The 23192-nt window shown below is 43.7% G+C and overlaps 2 protein-coding genes across 2 annotated transcripts in view; both read right to left on the bottom strand.

Moving 5' to 3' along the window:
- Nucleotides 1-7776: 7776 nt before the first annotated feature.
- On the bottom strand, nucleotides 7777-12452 carry zgc:161973 (uncharacterized protein LOC556635 homolog). Its single transcript, XM_029659015.2, has 12 exons — nucleotides 12047-12452; nucleotides 11738-11896; nucleotides 11455-11559; nucleotides 11279-11351; nucleotides 10978-11144; nucleotides 10560-10760; nucleotides 10357-10486; nucleotides 10153-10235; nucleotides 9635-9780; nucleotides 9405-9529; nucleotides 8614-8769; nucleotides 7777-8337 (listed from the first exon to the last, which is right to left on the bottom strand). Exons 1-12 carry the CDS (start codon nucleotides 12190-12192, stop codon nucleotides 8227-8229), a joined length of 1602 nt encoding a protein of 533 aa, XP_029514875.1. The 5' UTR covers nucleotides 12193-12452; the 3' UTR covers nucleotides 7777-8226.
- Nucleotides 12453-13890: 1438 nt separating this feature from the next.
- Nucleotides 13891-23192, bottom strand: part of LOC115122022 (RIMS-binding protein 2-like) — a 78578-nt gene continuing 69276 nt past the window's right edge. Inside the window, 7 exon segments of the mRNA XM_065017456.1 lie at nucleotides 13891-16255; nucleotides 18593-18730; nucleotides 18977-19048; nucleotides 19159-19259; nucleotides 19472-19649; nucleotides 19878-20047; nucleotides 22830-22961. Coding sequence (XP_064873528.1) covers nucleotides 16058-16255; nucleotides 18593-18730; nucleotides 18977-19048; nucleotides 19159-19259; nucleotides 19472-19649; nucleotides 19878-20047; nucleotides 22830-22961 — 989 coding nt within the window. The 3' untranslated portion in view covers nucleotides 13891-16057.

Here is a 23192-nt window from a genome sequence, read left to right as displayed (position 1 = left end):
GTAAGAGAGAGAGAGAGAGAGAGAGAGGGGAGGATGCCACGATCTATATCCAGAAAGGGGCACGTCATGACACCAGTGACGCGAGCCTACCAGATGAGCCTATTGCCTTTTATGCTCGCTTCGAGGCAAGCAACACTGAAGCATGCACGAGAGCACCAGCTGTTCTGCATGTGATTCCGCTCTCGGTAGCCAATGTGAACAAAAACCTTTAAACAGGGCAACGTTCAAAAAGCAGCTGGGCCAGACGGATTACCAGGATGTGTACTCAAAGAACGCGCGGACCAGCTGTCAAGTGTCTTCACTGACATTTTCAACCTCTCCCTGACCGAGTTTGTAATACCTACATGTTTCAAGCAGACCACCATAGTCACTGTGCCCAAGGAAGCAAAGGTAACCTGCCTAAATGATTACTGCCCCGTGCCACTCACGTTGGTAGCCATGAAGTGCTTTGAAAAGCTATTCATGGCTCACATCAACAGCAACCTAGACCCACTCCAATTCGCATACCGCCCCAACAGATCCACAGATGACACAATTTCAATCGCACTCCACACTGACCTTTCTCACCTGGATAAAAGGAACACCTATGTGAGAATGCTGTTCATTGACTACAGCTCACCGTTCAACACCATAGTGCCCATGAAGCTCATCACTAAGCTAAGAACTCTGGGACTAAACACCTCCCTCTGCAACTGAATCCTGGACTTCCTGACGGGCCGCCCCCAGGTGGTAAGAGTAGGCAACAACATGTCTGCCGCGCTGATCCTTAACACTGGGGCCTCTCCGGGGTGTGTACTTAGTCCCCTCCTGTATTTCCTGTTCACCCACGACTGCATGTCAAAACACGACTCCAACACCATCATTCAGTTTGCTGAAGACACAACAGTGGTAGGCCTGATCACTGACAATGTTGAGAACAGCCTACATGGAGGTCAGAGACCTGACAGTGTGGATCCTGGACCGAAAACCTTTCCCTCAATGTCAGTAAGACAAAGGAGCTGATCGTGGACTATAGGAAATGGAGTTTGTAGTGGAGACGGTCGAGATCTTCACGTTCCTTGGTGTGCACATCAATAATGACCTTTCATTGTCCAAATACACCAACACAGTTGTGAAGAGGGCACGCCAATTTCACATGGGCCCTCAGATCCTCAAAAAGTTCTACAGCTGCACCATTGAGAGGATCTTGACTGGCTGCATCACTGCTTGGTATGGCAACAGCTCTGAATCTGAACGCAAGAAGCTACAGTGGGTAGTGTGGGCCGGACACCTAAAATTGTCAAAGACTCCAACCACCCAAGTCATAGTCTGTTCTCTCTGCTACCACATGGCAAACGGTACCGGAGAACCAAGTCTGGGACCAAAGGGCTCCTGAACAGCTTCTACCCAAAAGCCATGACACTGCTGAACAGTTTATTAAATGGCTACTCAAACGTCCTGCTTTTCACCAAATCCATTTCTATCAGCACTTGACTCTCGGGTGCACGACATGCAGTACCAGTCAAAAGTGTGGACACACCTACTCATTCCAGTTTTTTTTTTTTTTTACCATTTTCTACATTGTAGAATAATAGTGAAGACATCAACAATATGAAATAACACATATGGAATCATGTAGTAACCAAAAAAGTATTAAACAAATCAAAATATATGTTCTTGTGGCAGACCAGGGGGTTTGGTCAAGACGTTTACACAGATCAGACACAGATCAGACACGGACAGAGTATGATTAGCCCGGTTTCAAGGGTGTTTATTAAATAATAAATCAAAAGAAAAGGATAGGTCACCCCATGAGACCCTCTCCTGGGCTCCGGGTCTTGCTGTATCCTGTCGGGCACACAAACGTCTTCGCTCGGACACCGTCTCCAACTACACGGAAGTCACCTTACTTCCCCCAGTCCTCCTCTGTGTGCTGCCCTTCTGGCAGCTTCATGGGACTTGTACAGCTGGTGAGCAATCAGCCCTTGATTACTCACCAACTTCCCAATCAGCCCCAATTAGTACTGGGCGGAGAGCCCTTCAAGACCTGGCATATTCAGCAGATGGAGCCATCGCCTCGTGATGTATACTCCGTCTGTCACCAGGCCTCGACGAGTCTCCCCCTGGTGGCTGACCTGCTGTACACCACAGATATAGTTGAGAATCTAGCCACCCTTTGCCTTGATGACAGCTTTGCACACTCTTGGCTTTCTCTCAACCAGCTTCTGCTGCACAGGATAAGTTCATTAGAGTTACAAGCCTCAGAAATTGCAGCCCAAATAAATGCTTCACAGAGTTCAAGTAACAGACACATCTCAACATCAACTGTTCAGAGGAGACTGTGTGACTCCGACCTTCATGGTTAAATTTCTGCAAAGAAACCACTACTAAAGGACACCAATAATAAGAAGATACTTGTTGGGCCTAGAAACACAAACAATGGACATTAGACTGGTGGAAATCTGTCTTTTGGTCTGATGAGTCCAAATTTGTATCTTTGTGAGATGCAGAGCTGGTGAACGGATGATCTCCGCATGTGTGGGTCCCACCGTGAAGCATAGAGGAGACTGTGATAGTTTGGGGGTGCTTTGCTGGTGACACTGTTGGTGATTTATTTAGAATTCAAGGCACACAACCAGCATGGCTACCACAGCATTCTGCAGCGATACGCCATCCCATCTGGTTTGCTTTTAGTGGGACTATCATTTGTTTTTCAACAGGACAATGACCCAACACACCTCTGGGCTGTGTAAGGACTATTTGACCAAGAAGGAGAGTGATGGAGTGCTTTATCAGACGACCTGGCCTCCACAATCACATACTTCAGCCCAATTAAGATGGTTTGGGATGAATTGGACCGCAGAGTGAAGGAAAAGTAGCCAACAAGTGCTCAGCATATGTGGGAACTCCTTCAATACTGGTGGAAAAGCATTACAGGTGAAGCTGGTTGAGAGAATACCAAGTGTGCAAAGCTGTCATCAATGCAAAGGGTGGCTACTTTGAAGAATCTAAAAACTTAAATATATTTTGATTTGTTTAACACTTTTTTGGTTAATACATGATTCCATATGTGTTATTTCAGAATTTTGATGTCTTCACTATTATTCTACAATTTAGAAAATAGTACAAATAAAGAAAAAGCCTTGAATGTGTAATGGTTGTCGGTGGAAGAAGGTGAGGACCAAAGCGCAGCACTTGTTCATGTTATTTATTTAAACTGAACACTATCAAACAAAGAAACAAAAAGCACGACCGAAACAGCTCCGTCAGGTGCAAACCACACTAAACAGAAAATATAATCAACCAAAACTCAAGGGTGAAAACAGGCTGCCTAAGTATGGTTCTCAATCAGAGACAATGATTGACAGCTGCCTCTGATCGAGAAACACAGAAATACCAAATCATAGAAAAAAGAACATAGACTGCCCACCCAACTCACACCCTGACCATACTAAAACAAAGACATAACAAAAGAACTAAGGTCAGAACGTCACAGAATGAGTAGGTGTGTCCACTTTTGACTGGTACTGTAAATTTGATTGACTTCAGCCTAATTGCTCCAGGATCGCCATTGATAATGGCTGAATCTGGCCGTAACCACACTCTCCGAGGGTGTCTCAGGGGATGTTGAGATATGCCAAAAATACATTTCCAATTAACACATGAGTATAATACACACTTGTGCATCTGTTAATTAGGACAAATATAAGCACCCACCAAACTATTATTATCATGTACTCCTTTTGCCTAAGCAAGTAAGTCTAAAATATTATACAAATGGCCTAAAATATGTCTATACTGCATTTAATCTTAACCCAGTCTTGTTAAAAAATGTCAGACCCTCACTTGTTGTGGTACACTGAACATCATTGCATGTAAGATATTAATTGAAATGTCATGCAGCCTCCCATGATGGCACCCTGCAGGGGCAGTGGAGAGATGATGAGATGGGCATTTTTAGGACCGAACGGAGGTGAGGATACGGCTCATCGACGCTGTGTCATCTCTGGATCCACACCAAGACTGTGGATGAATGCCTGGCTGGCTGAGAGAACATCAACTTTGCAGTAAACCTGCAAGGTTTAATGAGCCAATATTATTGTCAGGCCTGTCCTGTCCTCCTCTCATCTCGTTGACTCCCTCTCTGTTTGGACTGAGTGGCAGAGGGTATCCCAGACTCCCAGTGTCCTGTGGTTTGATGGTCACTTGTTGGTTGTCTGTGCAACGACACGTGTCAACACTCATTAATGCCTGAAATAAAGGGATCATGGCTGCCAAGCTGATGCTGTCCTGCTTCAGCACAACCTGATTTTCAATGGAAGGTGACATGGGTGCAAAGGTTATGCATTATGCAGCGACAGACTCATTTCCAAATAAACATCCCATCCCTGACAGCGCCAGCGGGTTAAAATAAATATGTGTCTTAGAGAAATTAAAGTGCCTGTGGATAGCTATAAAGAAGGGGTACCTATGTAGCCCAATTGTTTCATGCAAAAGAACCAGATGGAGTCTGTCGTAATCCATCCTGGACCATAGTGTGTGATATGTTTAACATTGTCAAAACACCTTTTACCACAAGCCAAACTAGGCCTGGTGGATTTAAATTAGGAGCATTATTTTGTGATGCAGTGTTAGGAGGTAGTTTTGTCTCTCTACCATTATTAAAGCTTCAGCAACGTGCATGTTAGCGGTGGTAGCCATCTGGGAACGGTTCCAGGTCTTAGCTGGGCATTTCAAGACATGCAAACATGCTCTTACGGCAGCTATTAATGGAAGGAACCCTGTTGAGTGGTGGTCTGGTCACTAGTGTTGTTGGCCTGGATAAACTAGCTAAACAGTATAGGTGGCTGAAAGGTTGAATGGTCATCTAAAATGGATCAACCATGTTCAACCCTAATTACCGACAGGAAGCTGGATGGATGTCCAGCTATTCAGACTAATCGGCAGAGAAGTATGAGTCCCTAATAAGGTGATTGGTAGGAGGAGCTTAGTGGGGACGAAAGAGAGGCTGAAAAAATACATAAACCTGTGGGAAAAAACTGCAAATTATGTGTTTGGGGCTGTTACTCACCATGTGTGCTCTCCTAATTCTCCCCTCTGTTCTTGCTCTGAAATTAGAATAGATTATTTTCTCTTCGGTCCTAAAATGAACACTTTAATAATCAATAGTTCTGGAAGCATGGCCTCGCATTGACCCTACGATTTCCCCTCGCTCAAAAAGATTTTGGATCCTTTTCCTGACAATTTCAATCTAAGTGAAACATGAACAGAACATCCACGAATGATCTGTAAGGACCCAGGTCACTGGATGGTTGGTGGCTCTGTTAACCTTTGCTGACACTAATCCTGTTCTGAGATTGACATTAAAGCCACTGTGCGGGTGTGTCTTAATCATAGAGATAGAGGACTCATTTTTATACCTGTGCCATTATAGCATCTGTGACAGCATTAGCAGCGCTATTGAGGCTACAACCCATAGGAATCCCCCCTCAGTTGACTACTATGACTACTTTAAAATGGAGGAAGCATGGTGGAAGCCCTCAATGGCGCTGCCCATGCTAAAACAGCATTTTGGCCTCTAGAGATAAATATCATTCTCTATGGTATTAATCTGTCTTCAACCTCTCTACTACTCCCCATTAGTTGAATTATGAGATGGACTTCATTGTATCCATCAAATCTGAGTTGAGAGATTAGTGTAAATCAAATATGCCCGGTACAGTGATGTAGGCTATAGGAAATCTCATGACTTATCATTAGCTCATACAAGTTTTTAAGACAGTAAGAACCATTAAATAATTTCTGAAGCCCTGTACATTGTTGTTATCATGGCCTCCACACAACCTCTAGAGAAATCTGGACCATACTCTTGAGCTGCCTATATGGACTGACTGTCAATAATGCAGGTTATGTCTAGCATTCAGTCCTTATAGGCAGCTCAAGAATATGGTCCAGAGTTTGTGAGGTAGCTCTGGGACCTCTCCAGAGCCGCATTGATGGGAGGCATTGCCCCGTGGCTAGCCCACTGTGAACAGCACAGACAAAGATGAATGGCTGGGGCCAGGCTGAGCCTCCTTCTCTCAGTGTCACAGGATGACAAATGAAAGTGGCTCTCAGAGCATGGCCACCATACACATCACTCCGCAGGAGACTGGGATGAGTTACAGGCCAAGTGGAATTTTTTACATTAACATTTTAGTCATTTAGCAGATGCTCTTATCCAGAGCGACTTACAGGAGCAATTAGGTTTACGTGCATTGCTCAAGGGCACATCAACATATGTTTTACCTAGTCAGCTCAGGGATTCGAACCAACAAACTTTTGGGTACTGGCCCAACACTCTTAACTGCTAGAGTACCTGTCCTCCAACCGGTATCTGCTCTCACAGACTAATGAAGGGGAGGCCACAGTCCTGACTCTTGCTACATCCTGCAGGGTTGAAATGTAAAAGGGTATTGGTATTCCATGTGATCTCACTTTTTTATTTGACTATTTCCCACCTGTGCTGACTTAGGGATATGTGCTTTTTTTATAGCATCACATGTAATGGCATCAACTCAGGACTCTAACACACATATACGAACACACACAAACACACGGTATATACTCAAGAGCCAGTTTATTAGGTACACCACCCATCACAAAAATGGAGTGGAAAAACATTGTCTGGTCCGATGAATCCCGGTTCCTATTGCATCAAGCTGATGGCAGAGTCAGGATTTGGTGTAAGCAGCATGGGTCCATGGCCCAAACCTGCCTGGTGTCTATGTCTATGGTGGCAGTGGTGTAATGGTGTGGGGAAAGTTGTCCTGGCACATGTTAGGTCCCTTGATTGCAATTGAGCAACGTTTCAATGCCCTGAAGAATTCAATGTGTTCTGCAGGCAAAAGGGAGTCTGACCGGGTACTAGATGGGTATACCTAATAAACTGGCTACTACCTATGCCGGTAAAGCTTCTTTAAACAGGAACACATTATCAAGACAAAAGTAAGCAGTCAAAAGAACTGAGGGATTTAAACAACTACCTGATCTGTATAATCTTTATCTTTTGTAGTGATCTCTGCTGTCTGTTGAGGGGTCAGCACTATTAGGACCTGTGAAATATAATTATCTGAAAAGGCCACCCGAAGATGGATGCTTGGATGGAGAGGTCAGTCGTTGAGAATTTTAAACATCCGATGGCCCCAGGGCCCTAGGGAGTGTTACAGCTCACTCAGGATCCGGAGAAGGCGGCGAGGTGGGACCAGGATGCTGTGATGTATGAGTGTAATCTCCACTCTCTCACTTTTTCACTCTTTTGTTTTCTGGTTCAGAACATACAGGGCCCATGTGCCAAATGTACTGAAGCATCGACTCAATGAACCAAAGCAGTGAATCACAGCAGTTCTTTCCACTCAATCAATAACTTTTTACTGTAACTAGCTACTGTATTGAACAATATTTGTATAAATGAAGGCTTGGATATATGGAATCAGTATGTAGAAATAATAATATTGATGCTTAGACAGTTGGCATCAGCAGTTGTCCTGATTAGGTTCTAACAGTGAGGCAGTATACACAATAAGACTTCGCTCGGCTTAGAAAAGAAGAAAAAAAACAATCGTGGCCAGGGCTGTGAGGGAGCACTTGCGTTTTGCTGGGACTGAAAATAGTGCTATTGGGGATGAAGATCACTGCTGCCATCCTGAGAAAGTAAAGCGTAATACAGTAGAACACAGGCTGATCCCTCCAGTTTCACTTAGCTTGTCTAGTGCTTTTAAAGAATGGACTATGGCGGAATAAAAAATAACACAGAAATATATAAATCAGAATATTTATCAGAATCAGATAACATCTGTAACAGAAAGTTTACAAACCCAAAATAGTTCAACTCTGTTTAACAGATTTCACATGTAGTTTTGCTCTTTATAATATGGCGAGACATACTTAAATTTTTTTTTTTTACCAATGTGTACTAATGATTCACAAAACAATGCATAAAACTATATAAATATACAGAAATAATGAAAACTGGCCGGGGCAAACCCTCAAACTTGAACTACTTCAAACTTTCTCAGAACAAAACACAACTAAACTATGTCATCAATTGACATACTGTATACAGGCTCAACACTTTACTTCAAGCTTCTATCATAAGGCCTATATTACACTGCATAACAACAACATAACAGATGTCATAAGCAGTTGTCAGCTGTCATGACAGTTTGTCACCACTTTGTCATCACAGTGCCACCTCTACATGCAGCGTCAGTAGGCTCTCCCAAAGTGCTTGTTGACTTTGGCCGTGGCGATGAAGACTACCAGATTGATGAGGAAGTACTGTCTCTGCTCTTCCAGCCACACAAGGTCCATCCTCACCTACAACAATAAAGAACTCATACATTATTGTTATTGTAAAGAAAAAAAAAACAGATGTCCACTCATTGGTTGCTGCTCCCCATATGTGATCATTTACTTACATTAAAGGTTATGGGTGATCATGTAAAATGTAAATATATACAGTACAGATACAATGTTTCCAATGACATGGTCCTTGTCAAATAAACCAACCCAACAAAAAACAAGTAGGCACAGCTCTGCTCTGCTCAAAGGTAATATATCCTCTGACGTGTGAGTCATGTGGGGTTGGTTTACCTTGCCTTCTGCATCCTGGTACTTGATCAGGAAGTGCTGACCCTCGTAGTCATTGGATGGCTCCTTACTGTTCAGTGCCATACACACTGGTGTGCTGACACACCAGAAGGGGTTCTGGTACTCATCCATCAGAGTCAGGCTCATCATGCAGCAATTCTACACAGACAGACAGAGACAGAGAGAGAAATAGAAGTAGAGAGAGACATAAACCATGTTTCCACATGCTTCCTAAACAACAGGTGTAGCCTAACAGTGAAACACTTACTTGGGGCAAAGACAGAAAACAGCTGTGATGGAAACAGGCACTGCCTGTTTCGATACAATTTTATAAATGCACAGATCATTTGTTCGTTCGACATGGTGGGTAGGCAGTGCCTACACATACTGTATCTGTGATCTGTTGGCTAGAGCGCACGTGCCAAGACCAGAGTAGGCACATTTATTATTTAACCAACAGTTTGTGACAAACAAAAAAACTTGTCTGCACTACGTCATCACACACTCATTTTTATCCACAAGTCAGTTTGGTGGAAACACCACTGGTGGGAAAATGCACATATTTTCTTTATGCAGATTTTACAATATTCGCATGAAAATCTGTCGCCAATTGAACGGAAAGCTAGCGAGAGAGAAATAAAGAGATAAATAGACAGAGAGAGAAAGAGAGAGAGGGGGAGCGCCAAAGTCTATATGTCAGCTGTTCTGTTATTACAATGACCCCATCATGTAGCCCTGGTGGTTCCAGTAAAGTGTAACCTAAACCAGTTGGAGTCAGTGTTCCCCTACAGTACCTCCACGGTGCCCTCTAGAGCCTCACACTTCCAGGGCAGGCTGATCCTGCCAGAGAGAGGGGTGTGCTGGGACAGGCTTCCCCTGTTGATGACATTCAGCTGGATAAAACCACCATGGACCTGACCTGGACAACCACAACACACAATCAAAGTCAACTACAGACTGCGGTATCGTACAGCGGCCCAATGTGGTTCTGAAAGAGAAACGTCCTGGGTACTGGTTTCATTACTTTTGCTACAGTAGAGTTGAGAGAAGTGGCCGGCCATGATCTGGGTCACAGTGTTGTGTAGTATAATGCGGAGCGTGTAACCATGGAGGCCGGAGTCAGGGTCCATGTCGTCGAAAGGAGGCTTGTTCTCTGGCATGGAATAGGGGCTGAGAGAGAGAGAGAGAGAGAGAGAGAGAGAGAGAGGAGAGAGAGGAGACAGAAGAGAAGAGAAAGAAGAGAAGAGAAAGAAGAGAGAGAGGAGAGAGAGGAGAGGGAGAAGAGGGAGAGAGAGAGAGTGAGGAGAGAGAGAGAGGAGAGGGAGAAGAGAGGGAGAGAGAGAGAGAGGGAGAGTGAGGAGAGAGAGAGAGAGAGAGGAGAGAGAGAGTGAGGAGGGAGAGAGAGAGAGGGAGAGAGAGAATGATTTAGTTTTTCATTGAACATGCATGCAACATCCTTTTCTGTTGAAATATAAAAAACAGATTCCAGTCACGCCAATTTGTTCAATCCTAGCCTGTTCCGGAGTCAGGGGCGCTGCATACCACATCGAGGTGCCCAGGAGACTCCTCTCCACCAGCCTGTGGTAGTGGAAGCTGGCCATCACAAAGGCAATGGACCACCGGCCCTGTGGAATGACACAGGGAAATCCCAAACATTATACACTTTTTATCAGGAAACAAACTAACTCATCAGCACACTGTGGGTTAGCCCATCAATTTTCTAATGATGTGATTTAGATGACATACCCTCCAGACGCCAATGACGATGCTAGGCGAAAAGAGTACCAGGGTGACTAGTTGGTCTCTACCGATGACCTGGCCACTCTTAGAGATGGTGTCCCTGTCAAACTTAGCCATCAGAGACCGCCAGCCAGGCCTGAGGGGAGAAGAGGGGAGCAGGCATTTCACTCAGAGGCAAGAAGAGACAAGAGAGAAAGAGAGACACTCACTTATTGATGTTAGGGGAGCTGAGAGCTTGTCTTTTGACACCATCTAGCTGTAAGGTAGAGAGCTGGTGGAAGGAGGGCCAGCGCCCGCTGCTCCAGCACACCGTCACGGACGAGTCAGAGAAGTAGGCACGGCTCTGCTCAAACGTCCCCTCCAACCCCCACTTGTCAGACACTGTGATCTCCCAGGTCACACGCTGGCTCCTGAGGCAGTGGAGAGGAGAACAAAATGCATTAGAGTAACTATGTAAACATAGTTGCGGACAATTTAATTGATTCTGGCCCAGTGAGTAGGTTCTGACAATATTACAGCAGCATTGGAGCCTCTGTATGTGTGCGCCTTATAAATGGCATGTTCTATACATGAGCCTGAACAACAGAGGCGGTACAACTTCAGTACTAACTGCAGAAACGGTTTAACCTGAGGATTCTTTCAGTCTGACTGGGCAAGCCTGTGAAAGGGTTGATGTCTCTCAACTCCTTCCTCCACTTGGTCTCATTGAAGCCAGCCATGGTCCTGAAGTACAGTCTTCTCCAATAGCCCTCTGGTCTCTCCTGGACCACCACCGCACTCAGTTTATCCAGCACCTGGTGGAGGAAAACACCAATAATAATAATAATAATACAAAAAATACTGTGCATACAAGCACATAATGCTCATAAAAAATGACCTTGGTGTGATAAGTAAAAAGGAGTGTTATGAAATATGAATTGCACTGAACCTCGTCCAAACGCTTGGGCCTCCACTTCTTACTGTGTCCATACTCTGCAGAATACATCTTGTGCCACATTCCACTGCAAGAAAATACTGTGGGTCAAAAATGATGACGTAAAACCAGTCTGTAAGACTGTAGGGAGGAAGAATAGACTACAATGTGACCAGTACGTCACTCCTTACTTGTTGTGGGCCATCTCATAGAATCGCTTGTTGGTGAAGCCAATGGAGAAGAGAGAGAGGGCATCCAGGTACGATAGGATCTTCAGAAGGATCTCCGGTGGCATCCTAATAAAACACCAAATAGACATGATTAAAACATTTATTGGAATGCTTGATCTTTCCCATCTAGTGCAAACACAATCGAGTAATCAGATTGCAGGGCATAGAACCAATAACATATGTTGCATATGTTCTATGCCCTGCAATCTGATTACTCGTGGGTTCCACAGCAACCCACTTTTACCTCTCTATGTGATTCGGTGTGCACTCAGCTGGCTTGCCAGCATGTCCAGTAGACTTTGTAGGTACCCTTGGCAGTGGTACAACTGGCTGACAGGGTACAGTAGCCTTTGACGCCTTCTTTTTCCTCTTCTTCTTTCGTGGCAGTGTTGGTGGTTCCACACTTGTAGTCGAGCATAGAGAAGGACAGAGATGCAAACACAATTTTGCAGTCAACAAAAGTCAGTGGCTAGCTGAAGTTAGTCAGCTACAAACCAGCTTATTGGGACTCAGTGCATACTATGCAACAGGAGTTGACGACATCACACAATACCTTTGAGTGCCCGGGGAAAATCCAGTAATTTTCTCGCAGAGTCTGCTATTCTCTTTGCCTGTCGGTCCTTGACCCTCTGTTGGCGGGGCATTCTTCAACAAACCCTCTCTGAAACTGCGGAAAAGTTGTCCGCGGCCAATAGCCATAGCTAGCTAGCTAACGTTAGTTACCTACAACAGGAGAAGCTACAGATGCTGTCAAGTTCAAGTTGTGAGAAAGCTCTGTCGAACTAGGCACGCTTTGCAAACCAGTAATGACACGATTCAAACAAACCCTCTCCCGTCAAGTCTGCAATAGCACGCAGAATTGCCATTCCTACGTTCTCCTAACACATGAGTGTTTGTTATTGTTATTATCAAATGTAAATGGGCCTTTTTCACGTTTGATAAGGTCTGCAAATGGTGAAGTAAAGATCACTGCTGCCATCCAGAGGATATAAAGTGTAATAGCACGGATTGAAGGTGATACCTTCAGTAGGTCTTCCCTTTCATCTGTGGTAGCTAGGCTATGCTGCAAAATCCATATTCAGTTATGTTATTATTAGTAGTAGTTTTAATTCATGCAATATGGGTTAGAAATCATTTATCATTCAGGTCATTGAGATATAAAAGGGAAATCATGAACATGCCTAATGAGTCCACTGGTCCCACTCACACAGAAGTACCCTACGCCTTGACCTCTTTCTCCCCTCTCTCTCCAGATGAAATCCTGTTACTAATGAGGTCCGGCTGCCCGACAAGCTGCCCGCTCGACCCCATCCCCTCCTCCCTTTTCCAGACCATCTCTGGAGACCTCCCATTCCTCACTTCCCTTATCAACTCATCCCTGACCACTGACTGCGTCCCTTCCTACTTCAATATGGCCAAAGTTTCGCCCCTCCTCAAGAAACCAACACTGAACCCATCTGACCTCAAAAACTACAGACCGGAATCCCGTCTTTCTTTTCATTCCAAAATACTTACGCTTGCTGTCTCTGACCAACTCTCTCACATTCTCTCTCAGAACGATCTTCTTGACCCTAACCAGTCAGGCTTCAAGATGGGTCACTCAACTGAGACTGCTCTTCTCTGTGTCATGGAGGCTCTCCGCACTGCCATAGCTGACTCTCTCTCTTCTGTTCTCATCCTCCGAGATCTATCCGCTGCCTTTGACACGTGAACCATCAGATCCTCCTCTCCACCCTCTCAGGGCTGGACGTCTCAGGCGCTGCACACTCTTGGATTGCATCCTACCTGGCAGGACACAACTACTAGGTGATGTGGAGAGGATCTGTATCTACACCATGTACTGTAACTACTGGTGTCCCCAGGACTCGGTTCTAGGCCCTCTCCTCTTCTTACTCTACACCAAGTCACTCAGCTCTGTCATATCCTCACATGGTCTCTCCTATCATTGCTATGCGGATGACACTCAATTACTTTTCTCCTGCCCCCCTTCTGACACCCAGGTGGTGACACGCATTTCTGCGTGCCTGGCAGATATGTGTGCTTGGATGTTGGCTCTCCACCTCAAGCTCAAACTCGACAAGACAGAGCTGCTCTTTCTCCACTTGGTGTTCAATCTTCCCATGTTCTCCCATGTCACCCCACTCCTCTGCACACTCCACTGGCTTCCGTCTCTCACAGCTGAAGTGTACCTATGATAAAAATTACAGACCTCTACATGCTTTGTAAGTAGGAAAACCTGCAAATTCGGCAGTGTATCAAATATTGTTCTCCCCACTGTATGTGGTTGTCCCACCTGGCTATCTTAAGATGACTGCACTAACTGTAAATCGCTCTGTATTAGAGTGTCTGCTAAATGACTCAAATGTAAATATGCACCAAAGTAATCCAAACACAATATTCTACAAAATATCAAATTTATTTTTGATTAAAAAATGTAATTTTTTTGCACATGCACACACACACACCATAAATAATGATTTCATTTTTTTTGTTTGTATCTTTGATTCACGGAGCAAGCACATAACCGCAGACTTAAACATCTTATCTGGAGGACACCATGGAGAATGCTTGCACTGTTTACAGTAAGAATTACATCTCAATGCACTAAAAAAGGCAGTCTGAAAATCAAGTATAAACATTTAGAAATGATCTATAAATGGAGAAAAGTACAAAAGAGCAACAGTATAGACACTACGCCCATTTACAAATAAAGGATTTGGTATTATGACTAACACCTTTTGACAAATGGATGCATAACATAATGCATAACGTTGGACAAATAATAACATGTGTACTATATTGCCCGCTGAACATTTCGTACATTCCTTTTTGACAATCCATCATTTGATTTTCTCTCTCTTTTTTTAAAAATAAACATAAAAGAACCCTGTAATCATTATACAGCAGGGTATTATGCTTGACTCAGATATCTTAGCTGATGGGAATTTAGAGGACCCTGTCAGAATAAAACACTGTCATTTTGAGTCATGGATTGACATGTTGTCCATTATGATCATGTCCATCAAACGGTGGCTGTACAGCAACGGAAGTAATGTTAAACTATTACAGAATAGGATCATGGTTTATGAAAATGGGTTAATATATGGTCCTGAAAGGTGTCAAAATACAGGACAATGTTTGTCTAAAGGCTATGACAGCCTCTCCAGTCAATGGATCAGCTGGATGCATCCTAGCACTCAGTTATCCCATAAGCCACATGACTACTGGTTTAGAGGTTGTAGGTACAGTATGTAGGTCATCCCTCCCTTTCCCTTGACTTCAGAAATAGGTTCTCACGAGTTCTAGAAGAGTGTAAACAAGTAAACGGTGCAGAATCTTGAGCACACCTAGACGTCTTTACTGAAATGGCTGAGCGGGGAAAATGGCCCTCTTTGACAGACAACAGAACTGAATATTACACAGGCAATGTAGTTAGCAGCACACCACTAAGATCACATGACTCAACTACTTGTCCTCTTTTTAAATAAAGGATGCACAGACATGAATGCACACTGAGCACACAAACTCACACACCCTCAACACATCCATACACACAGAGAAGTACTTATTTTCCATTCATCAGACAAAACACACCTTTGTGCAATTGGAAGGCAAACACAGAAGGTTGTCTTTAACTAGGCGTTTCATGACAGTTGGACAGCAATGAAACGAACAAACATACATTTTAGATTTCTATCAAACAAAGCTGCAGAGATGCACTAGGGGTTCTTGGCAAAGACTTGTAAGTCTAAATACAACCTTGTTCAACCATAGAAAATGAGGAAAGTCATGCTAGAATTGCTTTCATAAAGGCCACTGAGATGGTTCAAATGTATTATCCAATGCAGCTCCTTCTCCTGTCTGTAATGCCCTGTGTCCAACTACCCTATAGACTTCTAGGTTCTGTGAGTGATTCAACCCTTTGTCACCATCCTGTCTGTGATATATTGCACTGAATAAAGCCTCTGTATTAGCAGCCAGCATTACTGACAGAATGCCATCAATAGTTGAGTTGTTGCTCCAGTGTTCCAGGAGTATGGTCTCTCCTGGTATCAACATCTCACTGCCACAACATTGATGTTTTTTGCCACGTCATGTCTGTTAGAGACCTTGTAATTGCACAATTGCTATGGAAACCATCTAGAAATGTTAGATTTGTAATAAACAAAAAAATAGGCTACTCTGTTGTTACCCTGCTTGAAACAAATGCACACAAATGGTTTAGCAGCATCGTCCTGATCTCCATTCGATTAAAGAAAACAGTGGAAATGAAAATCCATGTCATGAAAATCCTAGTTTGTTCTCCTTTTTCCCCTCTACCTCAAATACATCACAGTTATACAGTATGTGTGAGCAAAGGTCTCATTGAATTTGGCACGAAGTACATGTAAGTATGTGTATTAATCATTAGAACATGTATCACTGAATATATTAGATTAGGCTCACATATATTGTCCTGTAATACATACACACATGTTGCAATTGTAGTTGTGTGCGTACGATCAGCTGATTTGATTGCATGTACTGTATGTGATGTACAGTACTTGGCTCAGCTGGGAACAGTTTATTTAACCGGAGAGAGCTTCTTGAGCAGTTTCTTCCCCTTGGAGAGCAGTCCCTTTTTCTTTTTGTTGTCTCGGAGGTCCCTGGGGCCCCTGGTGGGGCTGATGGGCCGCATGGTGCCTGGGGGACACACGGGACGCACCATGGGGGATGCCGCTCGGACAGGCGGGGCCGTGCTCTCTGTGGTATCCGTGGTTACCTGAAGAGAGATGCCATGGAGGGTGGTGGGGGTAGGGGCAGTGCATTACAAAGAAATCAGTAGTCCACTGTGGCCTACTCTTTCTCTTTCTGAGGTAGGGCTACAATAGTACATACAGTCTACAGTCAGCATTGTGTCCCTCAACAACACTTTATCATCCCACTGTCACCTGAGTAGCCCTATCCATCAACAGTAAAGCTATATATTCAAATGGACTTTAAAATATGTTGTGTTAAATAGAGTGAAGGGTTAGGTATGCCAAACATTTCTACAGTCTAATTCAATTTCCAATAATATTTGAATTTGAAGTTATGTGTGCTGACCTTCAGACTTCTCAGCATTAGCTGTCAATATAGACAAGTATGAAAACATAACTCTGCATAAAGTCCAAGAAAAAGAGAACAGTGTCAATGCAGACCATTATACTTACTGTAGGTTTTCCACTAAATGTGTGTCAAATACCTACGTAACGTTTATGTTTCAAATAGGGCTGGTTTCCCAGACAAGGATTTAGCTTCAAACGCTTGCTCAATAAACATTTGCCATTGGAATAGGTTTTTAGTTCAGGACTAGTGTCCGGGAAACAAGCCCTTAATGTTTATAAAAGTGGTTCAGAATAAGGATGAGGTATTGCCTTTTGGGCTATTGTTGAAATCATCAATCCTTAATACCTCCCTCTCCTTCTGTTGATGGGGACTGAAGACATTGGTGGCGCTGCTGAGGTTTCACACACACAAACACTGGTGAAGAAGCCATCAAACATAGAGCACACAACATTGCAACACCACAGATTCTGATATGTCCATTGATCATGAGGGACACCAACAGTAATATACAACACTCAGGGACACAACTGTAGATACCATCCCTCTTGCCTAATGTACTGGACTGGCAACCGATCAAAGTATGGTATGCTACCATACAGTTCATCTAGGACCTTTAAAATGGTCTCTCAAAGATAAAGAGGAATCATTTTTTAATCAAATGGGGATTTGCAGCTCCCATTAGTAATGTTTTTTCAACAACTACAGATATAGGGAACTTTTAAGTTTGCAAAATAGAGCACTATCTCACAGATAATTAGTAGTCCACTACTTTGCAGGCATTAAATTACTCCAATAAATTGTTACAAAAAATGTATTTGTAACAATGTTTCTAATTTATGCTGTAAATTAGCATTCTGGTTACATTAAAAAGTAAGGGGAAACACTTTCCTAATTACACAGAATAGTATATAAAACTTTAATGTGCAAGCATGAATAACCATGTTGCTATAAACTTTGTGACTGTGTAAGCAGAATGTTTACTGGCTACAAATGAACCATTTAACATAAGTGTAGTCACAATACCCTGCATTAGATCTGTCAGGCTGGTATCTCTAGTTGCTCACGTACTGTACAAGGCAGACAGAGCCATTTATGACGTGAAATGAACAATCTTCTTCTGTTTGTATTTGCCAAAGCAGGTGAGGAAAAAAAGTAAATCCGATGTGTTGACGTTTCATTTTCAGTACAACCCACAAACGACTATGAGAACAGAAAAGAAAAACAACAAGAATACGCACATGAACACAGGGCGCAAATGAAAATTATTGCTGCTTTTATTGTTCCATTGTACCATTACAGTATGGATGTATCACTGTGGCTGTTATTTCTTCTGGTTTAGTTCAACCATGGCATATCTATCAACTCTCATCAGGCCTGAAAAATATATATTTTTGGAAGTGTATGCAGTATACAAAAGAAACAAAGCCTCTCCCAGGAAATACAGCATTGGGCCAAAGTCTACTATTATATAAAAGGTATCGAGTTTGTTTTTGAAAAAGGCATGCTTTGCTATATTACCAACCCTACAGTTTACTCAAATCATTTCTGTCCATTTGGGTACAACTGGTAGAAATCAGGAAAGTTTCAGAGGTGTTCATAAAGCACTTATTAATAGACACAGGATCCAGAGTTGAGTTTGGTGTTTTGGTGCAAAGAGGTTACCCAATGATCCTTCTGTATTCCTGTGTAGGAATGACTTTAGCCTATTTCAAATCTGTACTCTCTTATGTCACTGGTCTGTGAATATCACCCACCCCGTACGGGCACAGTTCAAGTGTTCTATCTCTCTGTCCACATCAAGCTTTGCTTCTTCCTCTCTAACTCTCAGAAAGGTTTGACTGTGTTCGTCCCTTTCGCCAGCCGGGGCTAAGGTTTGTATCGTCACCACTGTCACACACGGACAACACACACACACACAGAACACAGACGGCAAGTGGAGGAAGCGAGGCGTAAATCAAGAGAGACGGAGGATGGATGGACAGAGGGACTAGCGCTGAGAGCGGCGATGTACCCTTTTGGCCTCGGCCCGGTTGGCGGGCTCATCCTGGGCGTAGCGGGATGGAGTGTCCGTCAGGTACACCTCCACGTCGTCAGGCACTTCTTCCAGAAAGTTGGAGGGGACGAGGCCACGGTGGCCATTGATTTCACCCTGCAGAGAGAGGAGGGTGCAGTGGGGATGAGAACCATGGCTAGATCCATTGAACTCTGATGGTCAAACCTGAGGGAAAGAGCCCTCTCCTGGGCAAGAGGACATACTATGTGTATGAGCAGGCAGTTGAGCCAATGGTATTTCTTAAAAATGCAGAACTAAAACATCTGACTTTTACAACCTTTGAATTGCCCTATATAATAATGCTACTAGTAACATCGCGGAACCCAGAAGAGGCATACTCACATAGTAGAACCCGTCTTCGTCAATCTCTCCAAATACAGCGAGGATGTCACCAGCACAGAAAGTCAACTCAGCCTATCAGGAAACAGAGACGTCATTAATACCCTTACGATGTCTGTCTATCTGGTTACATGTATGTACAGTGTGTGTATGTACAGTGTGTGTGTGTGTGTGTGTGTCAATACCTCCACATCCACGTTGGGGGAGCTCTCTCTGGGGTCATAATCATAGAGGGCCACCATCCTCCTGGTGGCCTGATGCTGACAGAGGCCTCGTCTGTCCTGCCCTGTGAGAGGAAACAAGAGGACACGCCAGGACAGGAGGTGATATAGTAACAGATATGTATGTGGTGTCATAGAGAGATACGTGTGCCCTGCCCAGTATGTTACCTAGAAAAATATGAAATGGGTACAGTCAAAATGGCTCCCAGTCTACCCGTTATGGAATCATTGACTTGAATGAGGATGTCTGTTCTATTCCTTATAGTTCTGTGGTTACCTATTCCAACTTTATCCACTGGTGTGTTGAGTGGGAGGAAGCCCTGCTTGATGAGCTGGTCCATGGTCTCCTCATCTTCAGCCCTGATCTCTGACACCATGTTGCAGGGCAGGAGCCCCATCCTGCCTCCCCTGATCTCCCCTCGGTAGAAACCATCAGTGTCCTTATCACCATATACCTGGAAAGAGAGAGCGAGAGTGAACAAGCGAGCGAGAGACAGAAAGCAAGGGAGAGTGAGAGGGGAGAGAGAGAGAGAAAAATGGAACAAGATTGATTGGAAGCAAAACAAAACAGATGGCAGAAGGAAAAGTCTATTTTCAATTATGTTTTATATTGTACCTCATTGTTTTCAAACACAAGCACAATATATCTCCTCGTATGGCCTAGCACTGTGTGTGACACCCACCCTGATGATCTGGCCCTCTTTAAAGGGCAGTTCCTCATCTGCTGCGTCCGGGTTGGGAGACATGGACAGGGGGTCGTAGTCAAACAGAGCCACAAAGATCCGGAATGTTTCTTCAGGTTCTGACTCATCGTAGTTAGGAGGGGAGCGGCGTTCCCTGTCCCCGTATCCCTCTTAAACACGGGCGAGAAAGAGAACACATCCACCTTCATCTCAATATACAGTTGAAGTCGGAAGTTTACATACACTTAGGTTGGAGTCATTAAAACTCGTTTTTCAACCACTCCAACAAATTTCTTGTTAACAAACTATAGTTTTAGCAAGTCGGTTAGGACATCTACTTTGTGCATGACACAGGTAATTTTTCCAACAATTGTTTACAGACAGATTATTTCACTTATAACTCACTGTATCAGAATTGCAGTGGGTCAGAAGTTTACATACACTAAGTTGACTGTGCCTTTAAACAGCATGGAAAATTCCAGGAAATTATGTCATGGCTTTAGATGTCATGGCTTTCCAAACGCCTGAAGGTACCACGTTCATCTGTACAAACAATCGTACACAAGTATAAACACTATGGGACCACGCAGCCGTCATACCGCTCATGAAGGAGACGCGTTCTGTCTCCTAGAGATTAACTTACTTTGGTGCGAAAAGTGCAAATCAATCCCAGAACAATAGCAAAGGACCTTGTGAAGATGCTGGAGGAAACAGTTACAAAAGTATCTATATCCACAGTAAAACGAGTCCTATATCGACATAACCTGAAAGGCCACTCAGCAAGGAAGAATCCACTGCTCCAAAACCGCCATAAAAAGCCAGACTACGGTTTGCAACTGCACATGGGGACAAATATTGTACTTTTTGGAGAAATTTCCTCTGGTCTGATGAAACAAAAATAGAACTGTTTGGCCATAATGACCTGTTTGTAGGAAAAAGGGGGATGCTTGCAAGCCGAAGAACACCATTCCAACCTTGAAGCACAGGGGTGGCAGCATCATGTTGTGCACTTCACAAAATAGATGGCATCATGAGGTAGGAAAATTATGTGGATATATTGAAGCAACATCTCAAGACATCAGTCAGGAAGTTAAAGCTTGGTCGCAAATGGGTCTTTCAAATGGGCAATGACCCCAAGCATACTTCCAAAGTTGTTGCAAAATGGCTTAAGGACAACAAAGCCAAGGTATTGGAGTGGCCATCACAAAGCCCTGACCTCAATCCTACAGAAAATTTGTGGGCAGAACTGAAAAAGCGTGTGCGAGCAAGGAGGCCTACACACCTGACTCAGTTACATCAGCTCTGTCAGGAGGAATGGGCCAAAATTCACCCAACTTATTGTGGGAATCTTGTGGAAGGCTACCCAAAACATTTGACCCAAGTTAAACAATTTAAAGGCAATGCTACCAAATACTAATTTAGTGTATGTAAACTTCTGACGCACTGGGAATGTGATGAAAGAAATAAAACCTGAAAAAAATCATTCTCTCTACTATTATTCTGACATTTCACATTCCTAAAGTAAAGTGGTGATCCTAAGACTGGACTTTTTACTAGGATTAAATGTCAGAAATTGTGAAAAACTGAGTTTAAATGTTTTTGGCTAAGGTGTATGTAAACTTCCGACTTCAACTATAGGTCCACTAGGATCCACTACAGTTGTAATGGGTCACAGTCTATGGCATTATGTTACATTGATTTTGGATTCATATCTATAGCATGAGAGAAACAATTTTTTTGACTGAATTTGGCCACTCAGTAACACTAGTGTGTAGTGGTGAGTCATGTTGCGCATGCTATTATGCATGGACGGAGAGAAGGGAAGAGGCATATACAGTATAGACAGGTGTGTTATTTACAAGTGATTTACAAGCGAGAGAGCCAAACCATGTAGGTGACTGTGCAGTACTATGGTATATAATGGATTGAGCTTGCTCATCAAACCAACACTTCATTTTGTAGCGTGCAAGCAGAATTCTATGGTCAATCCATCAATTGGTCGCAGTATCAGCACAGAGACAAGAGTAAATAATGTAATGTAATGTGCATCAATTTGACACCACATATGAACTTATGGCCAGGTTACAGATGGATAGAGATTGGAGAGCAAACCAGACATGATGGGTTACACGAACATGGTTGACAAAAACACCATGACACACACACACACACACACACACACACACACACACACACACACACACACACACACACACACACACACACACATACACACACACACACACACACACACACACACACACACACACACACACACACACACACACTACAAGACTCTGAGTTAAACATGCATACTGCTGACCCATGACATAGTGGTACTGATCTGACTATTGTTTTAGGCTCCACTAAAGTACAGTGGGCCTACAGTTTGTCCAAAGAAAACTCTGTCTGTCCTGTAGTTGACTCCTTGCTTAGAAACGATAAAATCAAATCAGGCCATCAACATAGTGAACATATGAAAACCCAAACAAACTTATAAATATGTATTTCTATGTAAGATGTAAAAGGACCATTTCAGTAGAACTTTCTGTAACAGTCATTGAGTTCTCAGCAAGTACAGCAATGCTATATAAGTCTTCAATAACCCTGACTCCTTCCACCCAGTCATGCATAGTAACCCCAGGAAAGGTGTGGTGGGTGGGGTTAAATTGAGAGGGGGAAGGGTTTAGCAGGCATCTGATGGAGTTCAGTGCAAGGGAGGGAGGGGAGAAGCATCATTTGAGCAGCAGTCATTCCAATCCGCAACAGTGGGCGGCCATCTTCAACAGTGTGGCTCAGCAAGGTGCCATATTGGTGCAGTGCAGTGGATCATGCTAGGCGTTCTGAGACATATTAAGGCAGTCGTTGGCATCACTACTCTTCTCTCGACTAGCGCTGGTGGCTATTGGCTGTGCTTTGGTGAAGGAGCGAGGGATAAACCACAGCACGTACCATTATAGGAAGGCTTGGTGCCTGTGGGGCGTCGGCGGGACGACCACGTGCCGTGCCGTACTACACTGCCATAGTAAACATCTTCCGTGACGGGGGAGAGGTTCCCATCACTGTTACTCTCTGTGGTTATCTCTACAGGAAACACCAATCAAACGGTGGTGGTTAAAGCGCGAATGCTACTCATTGGTTGGTTGGTTCGGAGGTCTCTTCCTGGCATAACCTTTGATAATCCTAACATATTGTTGGCCATAAACAGAGAGCTCAAAAGCAGTTCTTAATCATTAAAATATTCAGCTACATTTGTTACGGTAAAATATGTGTCTGTGTACCTTGTCACCGTAGCAGCCACGGAACGTTCTAGTA

Source organism: Oncorhynchus nerka, linkage group LG4 (assembly GCF_034236695.1).
Source record: "Oncorhynchus nerka isolate Pitt River linkage group LG4, Oner_Uvic_2.0, whole genome shotgun sequence".
Taxonomy (NCBI): Eukaryota; Metazoa; Chordata; class Actinopteri; order Salmoniformes; family Salmonidae; genus Oncorhynchus; species Oncorhynchus nerka.
The sequence above is the reverse complement of the archived record's forward strand: the minus strand, read 5'-3'. Positions and strand labels throughout refer to the sequence as shown.

Bases quoted from the DNA above. Each gene is read 5' to 3' on its own strand.
- zgc:161973 (XM_029659015.2), bottom strand. From the start codon at position 12,192: ATGGCTATTGGCCGCGGACAACTTTTCCGCAGTTTCAGAGAGGGTTTG. The intron at 11,352-11,454 runs GTAAGGAGTGAC...ATTTTCTTGCAG, and splicing joins TATGAGATGGCCCACAACAA to TGGAATGTGGCACAAGATGT. The intron at 10,236-10,356 runs GTATGTCATCTA...GTCATTCCACAG, and splicing joins TCGTCATTGGCGTCTGGAGG to GGCCGGTGGTCCATTGCCTT.